The sequence below is a fragment of the Crassostrea angulata genome, chromosome 10, assembly GCF_025612915.1.
Source record: "Crassostrea angulata isolate pt1a10 chromosome 10, ASM2561291v2, whole genome shotgun sequence".
Classification (NCBI taxonomy): domain Eukaryota; kingdom Metazoa; phylum Mollusca; class Bivalvia; order Ostreida; family Ostreidae; genus Magallana; species Magallana angulata.
This window is the reverse complement of record NC_069120.1, coordinates 22,247,991-22,266,319: the sequence shown is the minus strand read 5'-3', so window position 1 is coordinate 22,266,319 and position 18,329 is coordinate 22,247,991. Positions and strand designations below refer to the sequence as shown.

The window sequence follows — 18,329 nt, the reverse complement described above, 5'->3', positions numbered from 1 at the left end:
TGTTTCGATCACCATGAAAAAGCTAAAATCACATTTACAAAGAAATGTTGTCTTGTTACAAAGAAATTTTGTCTTGGAATTTTAAAAAGCTAGCTATTAAAGACTTTTGCATGATCTTCAAACGTTTCATTTATTTCTGCTATCAATATAGACATCTATCTTTCAACAGCTCAAATCGAATTCTTCAATTGAAACACATTATATAACAAGGTTAACACATATCTGAAATGTCAATGACTGTATCACTACAAATGTCTTGGATCAATATTGCTGTCTTTAACTTCACAAAGATATTTCTAAATGCTTTTAGCTGCTGTGAAACAATATGTCAGTCGAGTTCAACAATTGACAGAAATGACAATATTTACAATTTCTTATCGCTGGTTTTCAGGCACAACCCAGAGTAACAGTGATATGCCTGGCCCCCCTTCTGCCAATCTCAAGTCTACCCTGAGCAACGAACATCAAATTTAACTAATTAATTACCCATAGTCTAAATGTCATCAAAAGCACACAACTTGAATTGTTCTCCTTCAACACCTTCAATGTTATACCTTGAAAATGTATATGCAGTTGGCTAATACATATCGGTATGCACAACTCTCAGACTCAATGGTTGACCAATAAACCTCTTCATTGTTTATCAAGTCATGTGTGGATCCAGAAATTATTTTTTTTTTTTGGGGAGGGGGGGGGGGGGGGTATCTGAGTTTGCGAGGGGAAGTCCAAGGCATATTTTTGGTAATTTTTTAATGCAATCTTAAGGTGGTATGGGACACTTCCATGTTATGATGTATTGTTTATCGAAATAAACAACAAAGACCAATTGTAATTATATACTGGTAAGTAGTTACTTTCCCAATATTGTCACCTTACAGTGTAGCGCAGTGGGTTGGAGGGTTTACTACGGATCTGTAAGTCATGAGTTTGAATCCTGCTGGGGGTTGAAAAATGTTTACCTCTCCAAATATTTTTTAAAGTTATTTTTTGGTTAAATATTGTAAAATTTAAATTTGAAAATTCTAAAATGGTGAAAGTAATTCAATTATAATGTACTATAATCCACATTAATATTGATAGATGTCCCATACCACCTTAAGAAATTTGAATTTTGCTCCCCTCTAGATCTGCATATGCAAGTACATTAATATGTCGGCTTTGCTGTTCCTGTTCATGTCTATTGGAATAATTAGAAACATACATACTACATCTGTGACACAAGTCTAGCTAGTACACGAAACCAGTTAATTAGCCAGTAACCTGCAATTTGAGTGGAACCACTCATCAAGTCCGTGTTTTCATGTCCGCTGTTAACCTCATACGCAGTTATTCCCCCTTACGTTTACGTCACGAAGTGAAACATGGCGGGAAAAATTTCACTGGTACCAGACTGCTTTATCAGTTTATGTGTTGGTTCTGAAATCTCCCAAAACTAATAACTTTTTGTTTATATAACAAGACACAGTTGTATATCGACGTAAATTAGTTGCATAAATGGTATTTGTCACATCTAAAGTGGCGATTATTTGATATCAAGTATGTGTGGGGTTTTTTCTTGTCTATTCGGATTTTCCGTTACCCATAAAAAGATTGGATCAAAAACCGTTGGCTAAAGAACATGCTTCTATTTTTAAGTCGATCAAATATCTCCTGCATGTCAATACACTCATTTTTGTTGTTGTTGAAATAGTCATCAGATCTTGCATATCGACAAAATAAGTTGCATATATTATGTATAAACTTATAAGGGACAGAATAAATGCCCTCATATATTTAATATTACGACGCTCGGTCATAGCAAAAAGTCTGCAGAACCAATAAAAAATCATACGACTGCTGCAAAACATTACCGATTTCAGTTTAAAATACCAATTACTAGTATATCCACCCACCCAAAAAATCTAAATCAGCTATTAAAAAAGTATGTACCCAACATAATCAACATAATCAAATATAAAAAGTTATTACCAAAGTATTAGGAAACTTTATTTATCATTAGAAATTAGAAAAAGTTCTAAACTTCAGGTGCCTGTGATTCTCAACAGATGGAAATTTTCAAAGTCCATGGGCCATAACTCTGCTGAAAATTAGGAAACATGAATTCATAAAAAAAATTCTTATTCACCTCATGCGTTCCAATTGTTGAAAATGTTTGGGTCTATCCTTTTTCTTTAAATAAGACGATGTAGAGAAATTGTAATTTAAGTCGAAGTAGTAAAATTGTAATCACTTCATATAGGTATCCATATTCCATTAATTGGTCTAGTTTTTACTAAAAGATTTTAGTATAAACAAAAAACTGGCTTGGGTACCCCCCCCCTTCGAAAAACTAGAAGAGGTCCAATAAACTAACCTTAATGAAAAAATATTTGCATTAATTCTCCATCATAAATAAACGTTATAAACTTTTAAATTCAATTTATTCATTAAACCATAAACTAAAAATTAACATACAATTTGATTAAACTAAATCGTTTCATGTAACATAAATTAACATAAAATAGGTAACGCTTAATCAGCTACATAATTAATCTAACGGTTTACATCACTCCTAACAAGAACAACTATGCATGTAGATTACATATTGAACATGATTATCATATATATAAAAATTCTTACCTAAATTTATGTAAACTATATCCATGAAAACTTTTTCTGATTCTGTACTGCAAACGAAAGGCGCCGCAATATCAGAAATGATAATTTACTCTCACACAGTCCATGCACTTTTAGAATTCATCACTATAACTTTTGAATAATGCCAATATTTTAGCGGGTACACAACTAGAGCTAATTCCTTTTAAAACCATTAGCATACAAAATAATGAAATGGTTTGTTTAACGTGTAAATTTTTTTATGTGGTGCTTTAATGGAATTGTGTTGATAGAGTATAGGCAAGATAATTTATCAGAAATCCATGGCGACATCCATTCAAAAGAACTTGTGGATAATCTGATCTGTGTGTAATCTTTATCAATACACTAGAACTTATTCAGAGGAAATGTTTACCAACAATGGTCACTGTACACTTATTTTAAGTGTTCTGACTGATAAATTCTTTAGAATGCGTGTCCTTATCAAGTTGCAACATTGCTTCGCTATCTCGTAGATATCGCGATTGGTCGAATTGAATTGCTGTTAACAACGATATATTCGAAAAACCACGTCGACAATAGTTTAACAAATAAATTCATTTTTTTATTGTCACTTGAGTATTGTAACACGGATCCGAAAGTCATAACGGCATTTCATAATATAACATGCGGTAATTCATATTCTCAAGGGCACTTGCTTTACAGACGAAACTGTTTCAGAAATCTGCACAATGATAATTAGATTAAAGTACATTTTATGAATATCAAAATCAAATATGTTTTATATTACACAAGAATTTGTGCTAACAGCGGTATCAGAAATTAGACAACACAAAACGCATTACTAGTATCCAACAGTCTCAAACAGATAACATAGATTATTTTGAAATCACCAAAATTCTGGGGTTTTTTTTTTTGATGATACTTTTCACATCTTTCCTAACATTTGTTTCAATATTTTTAAAAATTACCACAGGTGCTTGAGGACAGCGTAGCGCAATGGGTTATTGTGTTATAACTTCGAATCTGTAAGTCACGAGTTCGATTCCCGATGGGGCTTTTATAATTTTTACCTGTCCAAAAACCTTTAAAACATATCTTTTGGTCAAATATTGTTAAATTTGAAAATTTTAAAACGATGAGAGTATTTTGATTATAATGTACTTTAAATCCACATTAATGATATCAACAGGTGTCCCATTCCAACTTATAATTTACATCATTTTACATGTATTATTGAGAAATTAAAAGGTATAGATAAAATGCAAAGTTTCTTACATTTCTATAATTCTATCCAGTCAATAAAATATTCCCAAATTCATTTAATCATTATTATTAAAGACAAAAAATGATAAAAATGTCTACTTAGAAGATTTCAAGACACACACCTTGCATAATCAGACCCCGACCCCACCCCCCCCCCCCCCCCCCCCCTTTAAGAAATCTTTGGGCTCACCTCGCTCCTGGTAGTGAGAACAATTCTAGCCAATTTTAATTTGCAAAATTCTGCATATACAAATTTAAGGATTTATGGTTTTGAATTTAGTAAGATCGATCGAAAAACTAATGTTACTTTAAAATTAAACGGAAGGAATTTTTTATCGTACGACTTACTGCATCACACGATGATCACTGTCAATTACATGTTTGAAAATGGCCGGCATGTTTGAATAGATTTCTTTTATTTCATAGGGAAAACGTTTAGATAAAACAAGATGGTAAAATTGACAGCTGAATTAATAGAACAGTCGGCCCAGTATACAAACCCAGTTCGTGACAGGGAGCTGGATTTAAGAGGTAAAGTTGTCAATTTTATTCACGAAATGAAAACTAAAATTTTCAGTTCGCGCGTCCTCTGTCTTCATGGGTCTTCATTAACTCCAACCACAGGTCTCTGAATGTCTATTAGTAATCCGTTAAATGTAAGGGAAGAGATATATGTATACCATATCTATTCATAATTATTTATATATAGGGTATACATAGGCGTCGGAAGCAAATTGAAAGTGGGGGGGGCTAGACTAATCCTCAGAAATATTGAGAAAAAAGTAATTCCCAAAATCATGGAAATCCTAATCCGTGGGGTGGGGGGGGGGGGGGGGGGAGTATACCTATACTTCCAAAAAAAAAATTTACTTACCAAAATTTTTTCTCTCAAAATCATGAAATTCCTAATCCGGGGGGGGGGGGGGGGGGGGGGGGCTAGTATGCTTCTGAATCTAACCTCTCAATCTTTCAAGGTAAATTTAGGAACAATAGTCTTTCCTGCGAGAAAAAGTGGGGGGGGCTGAACCCTCTATCATGCTATGTTTCTAATGGTTAGGTATAACTTTGCAAAAAAAGTGGGGGGGGCTAAGCCCCCCCTAGCCCCCCCGGTTCCGACGCCTATGGTATATCTATTTCTCTTATTTCTAAATTTAACGGCTTATTCGGATAGAAATTCAGAGGCGTGTGCCAAAATATCATATCTTCAAAGTTTGTGGCTAATGTATGAGTTCAGGTAAATATTTATTTTAAAACTGATTGATTTATGGACATTCTCAAAGAGAAAGGTGACATTTGCATGTAGAGGGATGTTACTTGTCCAGGTTTACAATATTTAATTTTGTCTACAGGACTCGGCAATTTTATCATTGTTCAACAAAAAATAAAAAACAGACAAAATCCTACCCGAGAATCGACAGGATGGCAAAGAGTTTTGTCGCGTTTCTCTAATTTGTTATCCTACCAACACTGAACACCAGATATTAACTCCTCATGATCAGTGTTAACCATGTTATTTAATAAATTACTGATATTTATTTTCCTACATTGTAAAAATTCCTGTTTAAAGTCATTTTTAGGGATGGGACGATGCACCGGTGCATCGCTGTATTTATTTTGACGATATTTGGATAGATACATTTACCATTAATACAACGATACCTTACCGAACTTTTTTTATTTTTCAAAAATATCCGAGCTTCATATATCGGCTATTTTTAGTCCGCGCGCCTAATATGAAAGTACAAAGATGGCGGAAAACCTTGTAAAGTTGTCAAAACTGTTAGGAAGCTAAATATGGAGTGTGGAAAACTTTTGGAGTACTTGTTTATGAAAAACTAGTGTACACGAGACTAAAGTAATTTGTAAATTGTGCAACGCTCATTATGAATATAACAAAATGACTTTGGACATGCGGTAATACATCGGCAGGTTGAATAAATTTTAAACTTTTATTCATGTTTTCATTTAATTGCAATGTATCGTGATATGTATCGTATCGCATCTCATGTATCGTGATATGTACCGAATCGGCTCAGTACAGTATCGTCCCAGCCCTAGTCATTTTACCGTATTTTTCGAAAATTAGGTCGATACGGTTTATTGGGCGAAGGAGGCCGTTTTTAGCCAAAAAATTAAAAAAAGTATAAATAGGTCGACTTCGAAGAATTGGTCAAAAAATTACCGCTAGTTCTAATGAATAATTGGTTTAAACCAATAACGTAATCATATAGTAGCCTTTAATCTTATTTCACAGTTTTAAACAAAAGGGAAATAAAATGCATTTCTTGAAAACATCGTAAGAAAATGTCTGAAATTGCATCAAATTTTCAAACCAATTAATTCAGTATGGCCGGTTTTAATTTAAGATCGTTTTTTATTACTTCCCTGCCATGTGTACAAACTGGTGTTAACCGGGGGATAGTAACCTAGCCTGGAGGCATGACTACGGTAGCACATGCCACCCATGTCTGTGTGTGACTTTTTACTGTGTATATACACATGAGTCAACCTCTGATCTTATTGAAGCCTGCAGGCATGAGTAGCACGTGCCGAGAGTTAAACTGTGTATAAACAAAGTAAGCGCTACCTAGACTGATTTCAGAGACACCTGGCTAAAATTTCATCGAAAGTTTTATGTTGAATATACAGAAAAAAATTTGTTCATGTTTTCTATTATGAAAACACATTGTTTTTTTTTTATTTCTACCCGACGTTATTTTTCCTCAGTAATTACCCATTGTACGGTTCTCATTTTTCTTTTACCGCGCGAAATCGATTTCCTGTTTACCGTAAGCACACGATCAAAATGCATGACAGCATATAATAATGATCGAAAAATGATTCAGTCAGTGATCTATGTAAGAAATGTAAGAAGAAATAAATCTATTTACTGTACATTTAATTTTGTTTAAATGATAAATTACTACAGTATTTTGAGTAAAATCCATACGATTTTTACACAGAAATTCAAGCAGTATTATAGTAAACACTCATGATTTTATTGGAGGGTTGCATAAATTTTTGCAAAATTTCATATCAAATTTTCCAACCAAAAAAAAACATAAATTGGGCGAAGCGATAAATAGGACGAGGTCCACGTGTCAGGGAAAAAAAGTATCGACCTAATTTCTGAAAAATATGGTAATTGTATTTCTGCACATCTCAATCTTAAATAGTTTAAATAAAAAAATATGTACAAAAATAAATTAATGCAAACAATTTTGTCAGTAAGTTGTGAAAAAAAACCAATTTCTTAAAGTTAGTTATTTTTAAACTCTAGGGGATTCAAAATCAGTTCGATATATCCATATATTTGCTATATTCGAGAACTTATTATATCAATGTTTGCACTAAATGAGTATTACTGGAAGTTTGAAAAAATTGTGTGAGAACCTTCAAATGGGAAAAAATGTTAGATTTCAGCATTACCGGTAATATGAATCTCCATAAAAAAAATCTGTTTTTCTTCATTATATCAATTTCTCCAGGTTAAAAGAAATGAGGATGATTCATTGAAGAAGATTTGTTTATTCCCCCTTTTATCAGTTTCAATTGTACTTCTCTGACAAAAATTGTTTAAAAATAATGGAAATGGTTGTTTTGATCAAAATAATCACTATAGAATGTACTTTTATTATGGGATGCATGTATCATATTCTATAATCAATTAACCATGCTATCTCATTTATTTTGATGCCATTCAATTTTGCTATATTTTTCACAAATTATTTAAATTTAATTTGCAGGTTACAAAATTCCAGTGATTGAGAATATGGGTGCAACTCTGGTAATTATGTTTACTATATTGATACAAAATAATTATAATTTTTTAACTGAAATCTTATTGGAAATAAAGTATGGAATCTTATTGGAAATAGTTTCAAATGGAAATCATTTGGGTATTAACAAAGTTAACTATGTTTTAATCCTTAGATCTAATTTTAATTACAGGACCAGTTTGACACTATTGATCTATCAGACAACGACATAAGGAAATTCGATGGATTCCCTATTCTTCTCCGACTAAAAACTGTTTTACTCAATAACAACAGAGTTGTGTAAGTATTGAATTATGAGTTTATTGAGTTCACCATTCGGGGTGGTTTTGGTCTGTTCAAGAGTTGGTTGTATAAAACTGCTTGAAGTGTCAATGGTTAAATTCCAATGTTGGATATAAATATTGGACCTACAAGCTTTAGACCTTCTTGTCAGCTAGAGGGTGTGCACACTCGCAACAAGGATCACTCACTGTGTCATGGCTGTGGGCTGAACAATATTCTCATGTTATCTTTTTGAGGTCCTTCATCAGGAATTATTAGCTCACCTGAGCTGAAAGCTCAAGTGAGCTATTCTGATCACATTTTGTCTGTCGTCCGTCTGTCCGTGTGTCTGTCTGTCCGTAAACTTTTCACATTTTCAACATCTTCTCAAGAACTACCAATTTCAACCAAACTTAACACAAATCATCCTTAGGCAAAGGGAATTCAAAGTTGTGAAAATTAAGGGCCACACTCGTTTTAAGTGGAGATAATTAGAAATTAATGAAAAATTTCGAGAAATTTTCAAAAATCTTCTTCTCAAGAACCAGAAAGCCAGGAAAGCTGAAACTTGTGTGGAAGCATCCTCAGGTAGTGTAGATTCAAAGTTGTGAAATTCATGACCCCCGGGGGTAGGGTGGGGCCACAATGGGGGGTCAAAGTTTTACATAGGAATATATAGAGTAAATCTTTAAAAATCTTCTTCTCAGAAACTAATCAGCCAGGAAAGCTGAAACTCATGTGGAAGCATCCTCAGGTAGTGTAGATTCAAAGTTGTGAAAATCATGACCCCTGGGGGTAGGGTGAGGCCACAATGGGGGGTCGAAGTTTTACATAGGAATATATAGAGTAAATCTTTAAAATTCTTCTTCTAAGAAACTAATCAGCCAGGAAAGCTGAAACTTGTGTGGAAGCATCCTCAGGTAGTGTAGATTCAAAGTTGTGAAAATCATGATCCCTGGGGGTAGGGTGGGGCCACAATGGGGGTTGAAGTTTTACATAAGAATATATAGAGTAAATCTTTAAAAATCTTCTTCTCAGAAACTAATCAGCCAGGAAAGCTGAAACTTGTGTGGAAGTATCCTCAGGTAGTGTAGATTCAAAGTTGTGAAAATCATGACCCCCGGGGGTAGGGTAAGGCCACAATGGGGGGGTGTTAAAGTTTAACATTGGAATGTATAGTAAATCTTTAAAAATCTTTTTCTCAGAAACTAATCAGCCAGGAAAGCTGAAACTTGTGTTGAAGCATCCTCAGGTAGTGTAGATTCAAAGTTGTGAAAATCATGACCCCCAGGGGTAGGGTGGGGCCACAATAGGGGGGGGTCGAAGTTTTACATAGGGATATATAGAGAAAATCTTTGAAAATCCTCTTCTAAGAAACTAATCAGCCAGGAAAGCTGAAACTTGTATGGAAGCATCCTCAGGCAGTGTAGATTCAAAGTTGTGAAAACATGATCCCTGGGGGTAGGGTGGGGCACAATGGGGGGTCGAAGTTTTACATAGGAATATGTAGAGTAAATATTTAAAGATCTTCTTCTCAGAAACTAATCAGCCAGGAAAGCTGAAACTTGTGTGGAAGTATCCTCAGGTAGTGTAGATTTAAAGTTGTGAAAACATGATCCCTGGGGGTAGGGTGAGGCCACATTGGGGGGGGGGTGTTAAAGTTTTACATAGGAATATATAGAGTAAATCTTTTAAAATCTTCTTCTCAGAAACAAATCAGCCAAATGATTCTTTATAATTGTTAAGACTTTGGCTCCAGGACAATTCTTCGGCCTCACAAGAAGGTTCAGAGTTTGATGTAGCTTAATATCCCATATATAAACAATTGTAAGGATCTTTTTGAGGACTGCAATACTCAACATGTGATATGACTATAAAATCATCCTGTTAGAAAAGGGACTAATGATTATAAACATAAGAATATCCAGGGGGGAAAATGGTTTTTATTTATACAGGATCTACATGCATAATTGTACATTGTCCAGATTGTTTGTATTATGACTCCATTAAGCTGATTTTATCATACCTATTGTTCCTCAGGTGAGCGATGTGGCCCATGGGCCTCTTGTTTATATCTTGTTATGTCTCAGTACAGTTAAACATGCCTTATTGAAAGATCAAATTTACAAAACAAAGTAAATACAATGCAGTTACAATTCAGTAATGGCAGTAAAGAGTCTTGTGGTAATGGACCAACTTTTAACAACACATTTTATGTCCAAATGTTATACCGTACTCATTCATCTTTGAACTCTCTCTGGCTTGCAGAAGAATTGGTGAGGACTTGCATGAATGTCTTCCCAACTTAGAATCATTGGTTCTTTCCAACAACAGCATGACAGAGTTAGGGGACTTGGATCCACTCTCCAATTTGAAATCATTACAACACCTCAGGTACGAGTTTTTACTCTCTGACTGATTAAGATTTCGAAAAATTTGAATTATACAATTTTGTTAGATATTTCTCAAAATTGATCAAGCAACATGTCTATATATATGTGATTTGAATGGGGGAAAAAATGCTTTTTTTGATTGCAGTTTACTCCGAAATCCTGTCCAGTCAAAGAAACATTACAGATTATACATTGTTCATAAGATTCCTCAACTGAGAGTGTTGGACTTTCAAAGAATCAGGCAGAAGGTAAAGTGACGTTAACCTTTCCCTAAATGGATAATTATTTAAAAGATGAAAGAACTATGTGTGGTATTATGCATTTTTTGACCCCAAAATTAAAGTTTTATAAAGAGCCTTAAAAATAAAGTTGAAGATAGTTAAAATCATATTGAAAATAAGGGTGTAAAAGGTTACCACCACAGTGACGTCATAATGTAGAAATGATGTCATGAAGATTTGTTTTTTTTTAATAAATCAATGTCTTGTAGCAAAATATGGGTGTTTTCCGACGTTTTTATGACTGGGAAACATCGAGCTCAGGCTTGCTCAAGTACCATTTTTTAGTATAATGTGTATAATTATCTGAAGAAAAACATATATTAAAATCATACTTGAGCAAACCTGCGCTCTATACATCCGAATGAAAAATATAAAACAAAAATGAGAACATTTTCCCATGTTTGGAAATTTGTGGGAATAAGGTCATTTAGGTGATGTCATAGATAAACAGCGTATGAGTAATGATGACTAAAATCAAGATTAAAGTGATAGGTGTCGTCTGAACTATGATATATGAAGATTTGATTTTTATATGATACTTTTTGAAAATTGGTTAAGATTGGGGGCAGATATTTGACCATACTGCACATAGTCCTTTGCATGTACTGGTATAATACAAAGACGTATTTAAAAAGACATAATATATAAATCTTATTCTATAGGAAAGAGAGGCAGCTGCTAAAATGTTTAAAGGCAAAAAAGGACAAGCTCTTGCCTCAGATATTGGTAAACGCAGTAAAACATTTGTACCTGGAGAGAAGATTCCTGAGAAGAAAACCGGGCCATCTAAGGAAGACATAGAACTCATCAAGGTCAGTCAAATATCAGTGCATGATTTATTTGTATCCATGTCTAAAAAAATAATTACCGGTGATAGTATTGGATAGACCATTTGCAGGCATATAACAAAAACTTGATTTGACAGAGGAAGGATAAGAGGTGGAGCAGTAAAATTACATCTAGAAACAGTTGTCTAGACTTCCAAATCTTTTACTCAATTTTGATTTTTTTTTTTGGCATATGTTTATAGACATTTTTGCACAAATTCAAATTTATTACACATTCTGTGGTTTTGCTGTTGGAGTAATATATCCCACTGTTATTCTATAATTTTGTCCATTTTAAATTGAGTATCTGTTGATTTTTCTTTACTAATTCAATTTTAATTCTTTAGTTCATATATAAATCTGGTAGATTTGGCAGCATTGTCAAAATAGGATAGTTTGTGTTTTTGTCTGTTTTCTTTGTATAGAGTACCAGCACATGCTCTGTGTGAAACACATATAAGACAAAAAACTACTTATAAAATGAATTCCAAATACTTATATAACAACTTGTTTTGTTTCATTTATAGCCATTAACTATTTATTGATGTTTGGTTGTAGATGGCAATTGCCAAAGCTAAAACTCTGAATGAAGTGGAGAGATTAAACCAAATGCTTAAAACAGGAGTCATCCCAGGCAAGGAGTTGAAAAAACTCAGGGGTAAGTGCATTGGAGTCAAAAGTTATCACAAAAGATTTGGGATTTGAAAAAGAGTAAACTTACTGTGTGGCTTTTAATTATAACTACAGAATCCAGGAAATATTAATTGTATTATCATGCATGTTTCTTTGCAGTTGGTATTCAAATTTTAGTAATGATTAAAGTATTTCGGATTATTTTCCACTAATGTCAGAGATGATTGTACAGTGTCTTGTATTGATTACAGGGGAGAGGGTAGAGGAAGAGGAGGATGAGGATATGGAGGTGGTCAATGGAACCTGAGAGAGGGGACACGGGCTGGTCTCAGCTACCCACACTTACCCACGTATTTGTACGTATATGGCTTTAATTTTATGCAAAATGGGACAGGGAGGGATGCGCAATGTTGAAACATGCCAGTGCTCCTTTTACAGATATTGTAGAAACTTTAAAATCAAACTTTTATAAGAGAACATGTAAGTGCAAAGTTTCATACTATCATAGAATTTTTATATTTTTATTACACTTACCAATACATGCAACAAACACTTGACAACAATTTTATTGAAATTTAATTCAGAATTCCATTGTAAGTTTCAACTTTGGATACTGTATACCAAAATACTAATTGATCCTACTTTACTCTCAATTTCAGAAGAACATGGTGTTGGAAAGCAGAGGTGTTTTGCATCTCTTGACAACATTCATTGTTTTTGTCCATCAGTCCCTTATCTTGCCATGTAATATGTGGCATTGTCTTCTTAAATTGTTAGGTCATCCCCAGATCAAACTTTTCAACCACAGGGGCTGGGAAAAGGGGCATACAATACAGCATGAATTTTCAAAAATATCAACAACAGAATTGGAGCCTTGTTTTGTTTTTCGAAAATTTTAAAAAATTTGGAAATAAGTCCAATTTAGATTATGTGACACAAAGACCCTACCAATCAGTCTGGTAGCTTTGAAGTGAAAAAAGTGCACCCTACTTTGACCATTTATTATTTGTAAATAATTGAAAGTGTTGAAAAATATAGTGAAATACCATTGCAGTTAATTTAAGCAACTACTGTGGTTTCATTAATTTTCATGGGTATCAATTTTCGTGGATTTTCTGAAAAACACAGTTTCAAGGATACATAATTTCGTGGCCAATGATCCTATCAATACAAAATGTTAGTTGAAATTGACCTTTTAATTTCGTGGATCAACTTAACGACGAAATCCACGAAAATTGGTATTCAACGAATATTGATGAAACCACAGTATTTTGGTACCAGTTTGTCCATCTGTCTATCCTTCAATTAGAAGACAGGAAGATTTTACCAGCACTTCTTCTAGGACTCGAAGGGTTCTTTGACTTTCAAGGTCAACAGTTGAGACTTTGCGGCATCACAAATACAAAGGTCTTCAAATGATTTCCTTCTTGGATTACAGCTGAGATGTTGATGAGATTAGAATGGAATCTGTGATGCATATGACTTGTAGCAACTCGAAGCTTTGAGAATGTTTCATGCTAGAAACCAAACCTTGAAGCTAATGTAGTGAAAAATTATGATGTTAAATACTGTACATCATAGAATATTAGTAACAATCAAATCATAGGAATATTTAGATATTCTCATTATTAGCTCACCTGAGCTGAAAGCTCAAGTGAGCTATTCTGATCACTTTTTGTCCGTCGTCCGTCCGTCCGTCCGTCCGTCCGTCTGTCCGTCCGTCTGTCTGTCCGTCTGTAAACTTTTTACATTTTGAACTTCTTCTCTAAAACCGCTTATCCAATTTCAACCAAATTTGGCACAAAGCATCCTTATGGGAGGGCGAATATAAATTGCAGAAATAAAAGTCAGATCTGTATTCAAAGCGGAGAAAACCTTGAAACTGTAAAAAAAGGGGGGTGCATTTTAAAAAATCTTCTTCTCAAGAACTACTGATTCCAATTCAACGTTGTTTAGCATAAATTATCCTTATGGGAAGGAAAATATAAATTGCAAAAATTAAGGTCTAATTATGTTTCAAATCTGAGTTATTACGAAAATAATAATAAAGGAAAGGCGTGTTTCAATCAGTTTAATAGCTTCGGATTCGGCATTCGGTAAAATGGGTAGACAAGACTTGGCCTGGGCAAAACAAAAGATTGGCAGTTATTAATCTGCCAATCTCATTACAATTTCAGGATATTTGATGGACCAGTATATTTGTATTTGCTGTAAATATTGCTGCAAAATAATGCGTATTTGGAATTGACGATTGCCGATCTGCCCCGGCTTTTATTTTGCCACGGCCCAGGTTTGCGTACCCATTTTACCAAGTCTCGTATTCCATACATCTAAAACGAGGTTCTTTGTTTAAAGCAGCCATGACATTATACGAAAAAGGGTCGATCTGACTATGATGAATTTGCTTGTTGTGCAACAGTTCGCGAATGAAGGGAGAGTTTTGAAACATGCAAAATGTATTTGTGCCGATTTTGTGAAGTAAATTGAGGCTAAATATTTCAATGCGTTGACAGTTTTCACACATGACGTTGGTGTTAGCTTGTTCTGATTTTCGTTTCGTTTTCATTATTTATGCTTTGTAACCTGGGAACTATCGTCTGTATTTCGTGATTTTTACGTATCAAATCAAACAGAGACTTCGGTAAATCAAACAGTTTACTGTTTACCTGCGCAAATTAAGCAAAATCTGATGTATCAAAAAAGTACTGAAATACAATTCATTCTATCGGTAATTCGGCATTATATTTTGCGTAATGGTATATTAATGCAATAGGTTTTGTTGAGATGCTCGGCATTTTCTCGAGTTTATTCAGTTTAAATAGAGTTTGATATCGCTGTCGGAAATATGTAGGTATATACATGTACATGTATATATATGATTCATTTCGAAAAAATAAATTGTGTTCTTTATTTGTTATAGTGCATGTTTCTTGTGTTTTATATAATTGTTTACAATTTCTATTTACTAACCATATTTGAGTGTTAAGCTTCGAATTATAAGCAAGATACAGAGATTTGCTCACAATTCTATGTTTGTACACAGATCTTAAAAACTAAAGATTAAAAAACTAAAAAAAATTTCAATATTTATTAAGAAAATTTTCAAAGTCTCTTCTTCCAGAAACCAACTTTAACAACTTATTGCATTGTAAACTTAACCTTTTTTAGCTCACCTGAGCCAAAGTCTTCTCAAAAACTATTAGGCCAGGAAAGCTAAAATTTGAGTGGAAGCATCCTCAGATAGTGTAGATTCAAGTTTGTTCAAATCATGGTTCCCGGGGGTAGGGTGGGGCCACAATTGGGAGATCAAGTTTTACATAGGAATATATTGAGAAAATCTTTTAAAAATCTTCTTCTCAAAAATATTTGGCCAAGAAATCTCAAATTGGCATGTAACCATCCTTAGGAAGTGTAGATTCAAGTTTGTTCAAATCATGGTCCCTGGGGGTAGGGCGGGGTCACAATGGGGGATGAATTTTTATAGATAGAGAAAATCTTTAAAAGTCTTCTTCTCAAAATTATTAGGCCAGGAAAGCCCAAATTTGAGTGGAAGCATCCCCAGATCGTATAGATTCAAGTTTGTTTAAATAATAGTCCAGGGGTAGGGTGAGGCCACAATGGGGGATGAATTTTTACTTAGGAATATATAGAGAAAATCTTTAAAAATCTTCTTTTTAAAGAATTTTTGGCCAGAAAGGGTTTAAACTTGTGTAGAGGCATCCTCGGGTAGTGTAAATTCAAGTTTGCAGAATCACAGTCCCTAGTGGTAGGGCGGGACCGTGATGGCGGTTTGAATTTTTACAAAGGAATATGAAGAGAAAATCTTTAAAACTATTCTGGGAAAGTGTTCGGTTCAAAACTCAGTACTTAGTGTGAAAGCAAAGGTTATGCAGATTTAAGTCTGATGAAACCATGATTCCCTAGAGAAAAATGGGGCCATGAAATGGGGGGAGGGGGGGGAGTATATAGGAATAGAGACAAATCTTCTTACAGGTACAACAACAAAAGGGGCTTGGTATTTACCAAAAAATAAGAGGTTGATAAAAATTGGTAGATTTTCAATTTTTTTTTAGCAAGATCTACTGTACTCAGTTGTCAAGATATTTTGATACTGTAATGCTAATTTGATCAGAATTAAGGCAATTGTTGCTCAGGTGAGCGATGTGGCCCCTGGGCCTCTTGTTAAGATTGCAGTAGCGATACAAATACACATGTAATATATGTAGTGGAAACTTGCATCATCTAGAGGAACTCCTTCTCAGACTGTATTTGATACACTCCCCTCCCCAACACCAAGCTCCTTCAAAAAATTCCATTTTCTTGTGTTTGGAAATACAGCTGCTTTATTCAATCATTTTTTGTCTCTTCTACTTCCAGGTAAATAGAGAATATCGCCAGGTCGACCCATCACTTGATCATAAATCATCTTCTTGTGTATATATCTATGTCTCTTTGCCTTGGTTGGTCAGATTATGAACACTGATAAGAACAGACTACTACTACTATGTCAATAGTCCAATAAAGGCAGAGAGAAAGCAGTGCCACGTGTTCTGTTGTTTTTTAGTTCAGAGTTGACTATATAATACATGTACTAGTATGCTACATGTATGTTACATGGTTGAATAATTTTAAAGGTTTAGTTTAAAACAATTGAAATTATGATGCAATCACAAATAATTTGTAATAGACATGGAACTGTTTGCAACTTTTACTCTATTGAAATTACTGACATAAGATTTGACAGATTCATTAGTACAACAAATATCTGCCTGTTATACTTGCATCTTAATCGTAAACCAAATGAAAGCTAATGGATATTTAAGACGGATGTCATGGAAAGTCAATATCTGTACTTGACATTCATTCAGGAGAAACGTTCAAGACTTGACAATGAATATTTGATAATTTGAAGAAAAAAAATTCCCCTCTGTTAGATGAATACGTGTCAGAATATGTAGGAAAGTTGTGCACTTCAAGTGGATTTTTGTATGAGTACTAAATAGCATACAGCTATAACATTTACATTGACCTAATGAAGAACAGAAATGATTTTCATAGTTGAAATACATAATTTTTCGGGAAAAAACGCGTAATTGTCGCAATATTACGCAAAGGTTACTTCTATACTCGAGAAAAAAAATTATTTATTTACTAGCTTAATTTTTTTGGAATAAACGTGTAATTATCGCATGTGACACAAAGGTTACGTGCATATTTGCGAGAAGAAAAAAAGTTGGGCAACGAATTCACGACAGAATCGTCCATAGCATTGGGCACATTCTACTCACGTAAAATAAGGAAATTTAGATGTACATGTACATAAGGTAAATCTTCCACTATTTTTATCGTAGCGATGAAGTAATTAAAACAGGTCTAAAATACGCATTCTTTTAAAATAAAAATAAACAATGTCTATCCTGATAAACTCGAACCGAACCTATTCAGTACAGACAACCACGAAAATTACATGAACAGTGTATAATGCATTTAAAGCAAACTTTCGGGGGGGGGGGGGGGGGGGGGGGGAGTTGTGGTAATAGTCATGAATCGATAGTGACGGCTGCAAAGGAATACTGCAGTACCGCTACTGTTATGTTGTAAATTTTGTATTTACTGCCACCCGGTGAATTCAACATTTACAACATGACACTACCATTATAATAGAAAAGTGACAATGTTTGTTCTCGGGGGAAAAATGTACTAAAAATAATGCCAGGTATATGGCTTTATGTGGAACACAATCGGGGCTCTATAGACAATGATTTGTTTACAAACAGAAACATTCATGAAAATTGAAAACTCAAGGGAAAATGATGAAAGAATGGTTACAAGAAAACTTTTAACATGAAAATATTTTTCCATGTATGGAAGTTCTACCATATTGGATGTCTGACGTTATTTTTGGTTTTCCGCCTTTATACTTGCCAAGTGTATCGATTGGTCACGAAAATCGCCAAATACGCATGTTAAGAAGTTGTGTGAGTGTGTATAATCCTTAACTATAAATGATCAAAATTTAGCTACATAGACCCTGACTAGTCTTCGGCCAGTGATCCTTATCCCGAAAATATCAGGCACGTAGCATTGCCCTCCTCCTCCCTCGTTTCTCGCAGAACCCCCCCCCCCCCCCCACACACACACACACATTTTCGGGAGTATATTAATAAAAATTGAAGTGAAATTTTTGAGAATATTGAAATTGAAGTTTTATGAACTACCCACCCTCTCTCTTGTCATGCTTGTTAAGATTTTCGGATGTAAGTCTGAAACACACATCCCCCCTCCCTTTCAAAA

General features: G+C 34.2%; 2 protein-coding genes across 3 annotated transcripts in view; one reads left to right on the top strand and one right to left on the bottom strand.

The window, feature by feature from the left end:
- Positions 1-2,816, bottom strand: part of LOC128165464 (regulator of G-protein signaling 22-like) — a 34,327-nt gene extending 31,511 nt beyond the window's left edge. The window contains exon 1 of one of the 2 annotated variants that reach the window (XM_052830034.1): positions 2,620-2,816. In XM_052830034.1, the coding sequence (XP_052685994.1) occupies positions 2,620-2,644 (25 nt within the window). In that variant the 5' untranslated portion in view covers positions 2,645-2,816. Of the gene's footprint in view, positions 1-1,260; positions 1,301-2,619 lie in introns of those variants that run through there. The other variant, XM_052830036.1, reaches the window with a different exon arrangement.
- Positions 2,817-4,224: 1,408 nt separating this feature from the next.
- LOC128167233 (U2 small nuclear ribonucleoprotein A'-like) lies at positions 4,225-16,575 on the top strand. Its single transcript, XM_052832827.1, has 9 exons — positions 4,225-4,392; positions 7,608-7,648; positions 7,813-7,919; positions 10,170-10,295; positions 10,440-10,542; positions 11,238-11,387; positions 11,961-12,060; positions 12,287-12,391; positions 16,413-16,575. The coding sequence occupies exons 1-8, from the start codon at positions 4,311-4,313 to the stop codon at positions 12,340-12,342; spliced, it is 765 nt and encodes a 254-aa protein (XP_052688787.1). The 5' UTR covers positions 4,225-4,310; the 3' UTR covers positions 12,343-12,391; positions 16,413-16,575.
- Positions 16,576-18,329: the final 1,754 nt, after the last annotated feature.